Here is an 8,446-nt window from a genome sequence, read left to right as displayed (position 1 = left end):
CATGTTCTGGGCTCCCACCCAGACCCACTGAGTCAGAAACACAGGAACCTCGGCCACCACGCCCTGGGAGTGAGGCTAACGCAGCTTCCAGGTTGCTTGAACATCCGGCCCTCACCTGGGAAAACATCTGGACACCCTAATTATTCAGGCACAGCCTGAGGGGACAGAGACAAGTGGATCGAACTATTCTTCCAACAAAGGTGTGGGTCTGTGTGTGTGTCTGGGGGGAATTCTCATTCTAAGCCACATTTTGCAGACAAACACTGTCATTGTAAAAATATTCTAAGGGAATAAAGTTTGATTTCCACTCCCTAAGGTACCCACAGTCCCCTGCACGTCTTTCCAGAGATTTCTGAGCACACGATAGATCTTTAGACTTAAAATAAAAAAACCCCACAAAAGTAGTTTGTACCGTTTGCTCATTTCATAATCCGTTTCTGGAATATCTTCCTTGACGGAGAAGTAATGCTCTGGTGCGTGGAGGGGTCCACTGACCGTAAATGAAATCAGGGGGCTCTGGCTGGAAATAAATGATTTTTTGGGGGTGCTGGGGGGGGGTCTTAGGGTTTGCAAGTGGGAAAGGCAGCTAGGCTATGCCCAGAGTGCTCCAAGAGGAAAGAAGAGACGGGCGTTTTTACCGAGGACTCAGTCCCGGGTTCTTAGCCTCGGGCAGGGTCGGACACGGTGGGTGGTCCTGGGGCAGCGATTTCCACCCCGCGGGCCGCCAAATCCTCAAAACGTGCAAAACCTGGCGCTGGTCAGGGGCTCTGGCCTCGTTTCCCTTAGACTCTCAGATGAGAAAATGACAACAGCCAACCGGTCAATGAGTCAAAATTTTACTTTTTTGGGGGGTTAGATTGGCAAAAAAAATGTATTTTTTTGGTGTGCTGCAGAATTTTAAAAATTAGTTTACGTGCCACGAGAGGAACACGGCTGGAAGCTGCTGCCCCAGGCGCGTGCGCACCTCCCCAGCCCCCGGGTGGGCGCAGGGCCCGGGCGGCGCTCCGCGCAGCGCGGGGTTTCCGTTCAGCCCCCGGCGGCTGCGGGGGCCGCAGGCCCAGGGCTGGGGGGCCTGGTTTTGGGGCCGCGCAGGGCGCGCCCTCGGGCGTGGGGCTCGGCGGGCGGGCCGCGCTCAGCCCGCGGCGGGGCAGGGTCCCCGCTGCGCCCCCGCACCGTCCGAGGGGAAACGCGGGAGGAGGAAGCGTCCTGGGCCCCACGCGGCCGCCGCGCGCGCTCGGGAAGAACACGCGCGCCGGGGACGCAGCCGCGGCCTCTCCACGCGCGGAGGCCCGAGAACCACGCGAGGGGACCCGGGTCTAGAGCACGCGCGCGTGACCCAGTCGGGCCGGGGGACTGCAGCCCCGCGGGGAGCCGGCCCCGCCCCCCGCCCCCCGTGGCGCAGGTTCCCGGGCCCGAAGGGCGGGGGCGCGCGGGGGGCGGGGCTCCCAGGGCCGCGGGCCCCGCCCCGCCTCTCCCCTCTCGGCCAATGGCGTCCCCAGGACTCCCGGAAGGCGGGCTCGTCGCGCGGACGGCGATTGGCCCCGGGCCGGGGGGCGGGGCGCGGCCCGGCCTATAAGAGGCCCGCGGCGACGGCGCCCCTGCGTCGGCGGGTCAGCGGCGGCTGCGGGCTCCGAGCGACGCGCGCCCCGAGTCATGAGCACCAAGGCCGTGTGCGTGCTGAAGGGCGACGGCCCCGTGCAGGGCACCATCCGCTTCGAGCAGAAGGCAAGGCCGCCGCGCGGTGCTGAGTCACCCGGCGCCTGCGGGCCCGCGGGCTGGGGCCGGGCCTGGGCGGGCCCGCGGGCGAGGGAGGGAGGGAGGCGGAGGGAGCGGCCGCCGGGCCCGGCGGCGGGCGGGGGCCTGCGCCTCGGGCGCCTCCGGTCCGCCCTGCGCGGCGGCCTCTGCGCCCTGCGGGGCCGGGGCTCCGGTGGCGCAGCGGGTCGGGCCGCGGGGAGCCGTCGCCTCCGCCGTCCCCGGGGCTGCTGTGCGGCCCGCGCTGCCCCGGCTCGGGGCCCCTCCGACCGCGGCCCCGCCCCGCCGTTAGTGCAGCCGTCGGGCCGGGGGCGCCCGGGTGTCTTTGTGGAAAGAGTCGTGAGGAGTAGGGACGTGCGACACGGGCGCGGCCTCGCGGAGGGGCTCGCTGGCCCGCCCCTCGGGGTCACGGCCGGGCGCGAGGGCAGGTGCGGGGCTCGGGCGGGGGCTCGCCCCGCGCAGGCTCCTCCCCGAGGCCCGAGCGCCCCCGAGCCGAGCGCCTCCCCTGGGTGCACCCCGGGCACAGTCCACTCGCCGCGGGGCCGCCGCAGGCCGGTGTCGGGTCGGCGTCGGGCCTGTGCCCCGGGTCCCCGCTGCGGCCCAGGGCGCGGAGACGGGCGGTCGGTGTTGGCGGGGCGCGGGGCGGCCCCGCAGCCCCTTTCCGGCCGTGAAGCCCTCCCCAGCCGGCCTGCTCCCGAGGTGGTGGGAAGCGCACCGAGCGGACGCTGTGCGGCGAGGCGCGGAGACGCCCCCGGGCGCCGACGCCGCGAGCCCGCCTGGTGGGGCGGCCGGGGGTGCGCCCCGCGGTGAGCCGGCCCCAGGCCCCGCGGGCTGCAGGCGGGCGGGCACCGGCCCCGAGACGGCGCGGACGCAGGGCGGTGCCTGGAGCGGGCCCGGCGGGAGGACGGGGCGGTGCTCTGGGCCAGGGGCCCGCCGGGCGTCCCGACGGACGGCGAACCCTGCGGCTCTCAGTTTTCTCGTTGACGCGGTTCCCCCAGTTTCTGAAAAGGCTCGTTGGCGTTTGACTGGTTTTGCTGTTTCCATTTGCCAGATGTTGCGTTGTCCCTCCGCTCGCCCGAGGTCGCCGCGCTCTTCCCCCGCACCCCTGGCCCGCAGGGGGGACGGCTCCCCTTTCAGGCCCAGTCTCCATTAGGGCGGTGCTGCTCGTGCCCGATAAAGGCCCTTGGACAGTCCAGCTTTGCGGCTCCGCAGATAAGCACTAAGCTGTATTTGGTTGGCCTGTTGAGTGCTTAAAATTCTGGATTATTTTCCAGTTTTTTGAAGTCAGAAAATTTCACCTAGCTCCCCTTGAAACACTGGGAGACCTGCCCACACTGAGCTTTATTAGCCAGGGCAACACGGTGGCCTGGTTTACTCATTAACAGAACAGCCAGGCCCTGCAGGGTTGCAGAGGGAGCCCGCTGACCTACTGTGCGCTCCATGCATCCTTCATTCAGGAAACACAAGCTCAAAAGAACCTGCCCTGTTTGTCTCTCTGTGCTTCTGATAACAATGTTTTTTGGGAATAACGTTCACATTTGAATTTTTCCAACATTAAAGGTTGTCCTTAGAGGAATCGTATCTATTTGCAAAAAACAAAAAACAAAAACAAAAAAAGGGCAGCAGTTCAATGCCCTGCTTGATTGGAGCCTCACATTTGTCCAGGAGAAAGTCAGATGGTGAAGGCTGACCCCTCGGTGATGTAGGTCCTGGCCACTGGGAACAGAGACACCGTCACGTGTCACGTGTGCTGCGGGTGCTTGTGTATATTTTAGTGTCAGGATTTCTCCGTGGCTGTCACAGTGAGGTCCTTGATCTCTGTGTGGGCCGTGCCGCCCGCCACCCCTCTCCGCTGCCCGATTGGCGAGTCCTCGGTTGTCTTAACCTGCCTTCGTGTTCTTGCTGTCCTGTCTCTTTGGTCTCAGTCAGAGTGGAAAGGTTATTGAGGTTTCAGTGCCTAAAATACTTCAGAAAACAGTATTGGGTTAGACTAGAATCAACCCCCCAGAGGCCGAGGGATAGGATGTTTTCTGCCTGAGAATAAAAAATGTCTGCTAGAACCATAACGCCATTCTCCTGAAATGCGTATAACCTCATGGAGCAATATTTACCCCACACAGAAACACGCTGGGCCGGGGAACAGGGAGCCCAGGAAACCAGCCGGACACTGCTGGGCGCCGTGTTCTTTGTTTTAAAAGGCAGATCTGTGTGTTTGCTGTATGGAAAAGTGCATGGAGAAAGCAAGGCACTAAAAACTACGATGTGCTCACATCTGGGTTCCAAAGTTTGATATGTGCAAATATTCTCACCATGTGCAGATTTAACCTCGTCAAACACATTTATAAAATAAGCAAGAATGTACTTGTATTTCTTGTAAGGGGGTCATACTGTACGGCCTACATATCCACACTTGAGTGCTCTTGGTGCTGCTCTGCTGGGCGCCTTCTCCCTGCTTTTCTGTTTAATCCTGATGCCTGGCCTCGGGCTCAGCACCAGGTCAGCATCTCCCTCAGGGTGGCCTCCCTGCTGGGGGTGGTGGGCAGGGTGGTTTGGCTCCCAGGTCCACGTTCTCCCCCTTCCTGTGAGTGACAAAGATGATCCAGCTGCTTCCTTCCTCAGGACACTTCCTCACTCGTACTTTTCTCTGAATAAAGGGAAATGGGCCGGTCACGGTGTCGGGATCCATCTCAGGACTGACCCAGGGCGAGCACGGCTTCCACGTCCACCAGTTTGGAGACAATACGCAAGGTGGGTGCTGCGGGGCTGGCGACTGGGACCTGTTTACCCCAGCAAGACAAACAGCCGACATGAGAGAGGGCCAAGGCCAACCCTAGGGACTTAGTGAGCCAAGGAGGGGAGGGAGTTTTGTTTTTAATGGTGATTATGGTCTGATTATGTAAGAGTCTCAAGTGTTCGTTAAGAAAAACAGTTGTGCTTTTTCCTGCCACCTGCATGAACAGTAGAAGGCCGCTGAGGATCACACCCTGGGCCTCTTTATTCTCAGGGCAGTGGAGAAACCCAAGTCCAGAGAAGGGTGTGAACTTGGCCAGTGTCACAGGGAACTTGGGCCTTGTCTCCCCCTGACCCACCCATTCTGTCTGCGCTCTGGAATTTTGATTCGTAATTTAGTTACTTTATTTTTTTTGTAACTAGGCTGTACCAGTGCAGGTCCTCACTTTAACCCTCTGTCCAGGACCCACGGAGGGCCACAGGATGAAGAGAGGTGAGTGACGCAGTGCTGGACTCTTACGAGAGTAATGGCCCTGGCCTCGGGTCAGTGTGGACATACTGCTCGCAGACTGCATGCTACATGAAGTGCGGTCTCCACCGTAACCCTCTGCCGGGGCTGAGGACCTGACACACGGGGACACTCAGGCAATTTGGATTTGTAGCATTTATTGAGTTCAGAATTAATACAAGCGCCAAGGGGAACTCATACAGGAAATGAGGAACAGTACTGCCAACCGCTAACAAAATAAACCATCACTCCGAGACATAGGAAGCTTTGTAGATAGAAATCTGATACTGAAAAGTCGAGAGTCCATTCGTACGCTTGTTTCTGAGAGCCTTTTAGGAAAATAGTAAGTTTAAGGACAAGAATTCGTTCATTTTTGTAACAGAGGCAGCCTAAGGCACAGCTTTCTTAGCCGGTCCAAGGAAGGACAGGCACCTGTGATCCTCTCAACAATAAAGGTAAATTAAGGGGAAAAGACCAAAAAACAAGAATGGACAGAGCCCAGGAACCTCGATGTGCCCTTTAGTTACCTCACCTCTGAATCGGGTGAGCCAGCGCCCCATTCCTGGGCATCGCTGTAGACTGAAGCCGTTTAAAGAGCTGTGTCCACTGTGTGAAGTGGCTCCTTTTGGAACCACATTGTGTCCATGTCTCAGCCCGGCCTTGTCTGACCTGCGAGTTTATAACTCAGCTCATGAGCTGCTCTGTCTTTCTCAATGCCAGGCACGTTGGGGACCTGGGCAACGTGACTGCAGGCCCGGATGGCGTGGCCAAGGTGTCCATTGAAGACACCGTGATCTCCCTCTCGGGAGACCACTCCATCATTGGCCGCACGATGGTGGTGAGTGTGGAAGGGTGTGCACAGCAGTTCCTCCAACACGCAGTCCTGTCCTCATGACGACGAGTCCTGGTTCCTGGGGACCCACTCACTGGAGCTTTAGTTCCGATGGGCAGCAGTGGTTACTCTGTCAGGGGCAGTGGAGATGCATCAGTGTCTAGGTCAGTTCTGGGCACCGCTCTGCGAAGATGGGGATGAGGCAGGTTGCCCCGGGTCACGGCAGCTGCACGGCAGAGCCAGCGGTGTCTTCACTAGATTAAAGTGACTGGGGTCCCCTTGCAGTTACACAGGACACTGCGCGAGTCTGTCTCGGACGGACCTCGGCATGAACCGACCTCGGCCAGTCTCGGGTCACCACCACTGTTCAACGTGGGAAGTGGCTGCCCCGCTACCCTGGGGCTGCGTCTGGGTCACACGGACACCGGTACAGGCAGGGAGGGCAGCTGTCAGTGGTCACTTCTCTCGTGGACCCGATCCCGAGCATGTTCTTCAGCCAGAGTTGAGAAGCAGAAAAAACCCATGTTTGATGAGAGAAATTTAAAGTACTATTTTCAAGTAGTTGAAGCTATTTTGAGGATTACTCTTATTTATAGGCTAGTCATTAGGCGTGGATTTGATAATTTTTTTTGAAGGGGGTTCACTTCTTTGTCAAAACAATTTATAGTACAGAAGAGTGACCCCTGTGAGTGAGGTGAGGGGCTCCTCACGGAGGATCAGCCAGCATGGGGCAGCCGCAACACAATTAAATTGTTCAGGTTTAGTATTTCAATTAGAAATAGCTGCGTTTACCTCATGTCCAGAGGTAATTTATGTCTGCAGCATCAAGAAAAGGCTGGAGTAGTTCCTACTTTTTATTACTAGATTAAGTATTAGTGTATTTCTCTACTAGGGTTATTTTCTGACACTAAGTGGTTCTTTTAGAAGTCTTTTGGGCATTGTTGGGAAGGGGTATAATTACTTGATAGTCCTAAGTTATATGTTCTTAACATCTTCCCAAGGTCCATGAAAAACGAGACGACTTGGGCAGAGGTGGAAATGACGAGAGCAAGAAAACGGGGAACGCAGGAAGTCGCCTGGCTTGCGGCGTGATTGGGATCGCCCAGTAAACATTCCCTAGGACGGGGTCCGAGTCCTAGTAACTCCTGTTATCTTGATAGTTGTAGAAATTTAACTTGATAAACATTAAACACTGTAACCTTCAGAGTGTAACCTGTGTCTTTTTTAAAACTGCTTTAAGTTCCTGTGATGTGAGCTCATTTGTGATCACTTGGGAGATCTGTGTGACTGTAAATCTCGTATTCAGTGAAACTTTCAGTGACGGTCGTGCTTCGCCAGACTCGGCCCCGTGCGGGTTGAACGGAGTTGTCTAAGTTTCTTCCCTTCTCACCCACGCCTGCAGCACACTCCCGACAGGGCACAGTGTGTGAAGCATCCACACTGAGACCGCACCGGCTGACGCACAGCTCGAACGGAACAGGCTCGGTGCTGTGGACGCGTTTCGGAGCTCTCTCTGGGAAGTGTTTTAACAGAGTCACAGTGTTCACGTTTTTCACGGCTGGTTTTTAAACTTGGGTCTATGGTTGGAGAGCCCTTTGCTAACTTAGTGACACCGAATGGCATTAGGGCCTCAGTGGCTGATGAGACGAAGTCACCTACCTGCCAAAATGGCACTTACGCCCTCCTGTCGACACGTGAACACCTGGTTTGTAATACGAGCAGAGGTTGGCATAATCAGCAGTCAGATTAGCCCTTTAGAGATGTACAGCAGCCCTGAGACGGAACCAAGGACATGTCTGACCGTCACCCAGTGACTGCAAGTCTGTCTCTAAATATTCGTGTATCTGTAAGAGCGTTATTTTAAACGGAATGTCACTCTAACTCAGGTTTGACACTTTGGGTTAGTTGCCTATTGAATATATGTAAAATATTTCTGGTAGCAAAACCAGAAATGAGCTACAATTCTGATTGGTCGTAAATATATGATGTACTTTATCCAATGTAGATCATTTAGGGGGAAAAGCTAATGTAGGAAAAGGTGACTTGTGTTTTCAGTTAAAGTAGGTGCTCACAGTAGGTGTTTAGTTAAAGCCAGTTGGGGAGGAAACAAACTACTGAACAAGGTCTGTTTTCCATGTGTAGGGTGAGACTCAAGAGAGACCCTCGTGACCTCTGAGGCCTCAAGTGTACTCGCTACCACTTTCAGTACTTCTGGGGGGGTGTCACATGCGAACAGGGTGGTCTCAACTTTCAACCGGAAATCGAGGTTTCTTGCCAGAAGCAGTTTGTTGGGACTTTTAAGCTTCTCAGGGGGCCCACTAGGAAAGTTTTATGACAAGTCGAAAGACAGGAAACGGGACTTTCTCTCCCTTTCTAATGGCAGGGGCACAAGAACATGGCCCTAGACACCTCCCCTTGACCTTGCCGCACACAGAACATTAGGAAAACCCAGTTCTGCAGCCCTGCCTGGGAACGAGGCGAGACAGTTACCTGCTCGGCACACTGACACCAGGACAGTTAAGACTGACTTAAAAAAGCTTCAACGAGGCCACTAACACTTGCAAGGTCTCCTTAGCACTGGCTGAGCAGCTGCCTGGAGCCGTCCGATTTGGCTTTGCATGTCT

General features: G+C 56.6%; 1 protein-coding gene across 1 annotated transcript; it reads left to right on the top strand.

Annotated features, from left to right (window-relative positions):
- The first annotated feature begins 1,633 nt into the window (after positions 1-1,633).
- SOD1 (superoxide dismutase 1) lies at positions 1,634-7,026 on the top strand. The gene is made up of 5 exons (XM_087818491.1): positions 1,634-1,725; positions 4,407-4,500; positions 4,906-4,975; positions 5,711-5,828; positions 6,824-7,026. The coding sequence occupies exons 1-5, from the start codon at positions 1,654-1,656 to the stop codon at positions 6,929-6,931; spliced, it is 462 nt and encodes a 153-aa protein (XP_087674617.1). The 5' UTR covers positions 1,634-1,653; the 3' UTR covers positions 6,932-7,026.
- The last annotated feature ends 1,420 nt before the right edge of the window (positions 7,027-8,446 follow it).

This window comes from Miniopterus natalensis, chromosome 6, assembly GCF_054644295.1.
Source record: "Miniopterus natalensis isolate mMinNat1 chromosome 6, mMinNat1.hap1, whole genome shotgun sequence".
NCBI classification, from domain to species: domain Eukaryota; kingdom Metazoa; phylum Chordata; class Mammalia; order Chiroptera; family Miniopteridae; genus Miniopterus; species Miniopterus natalensis.
Note: the sequence above shows the minus strand (reverse complement) of the source record. Positions and strands in the feature narration are given on the sequence as shown.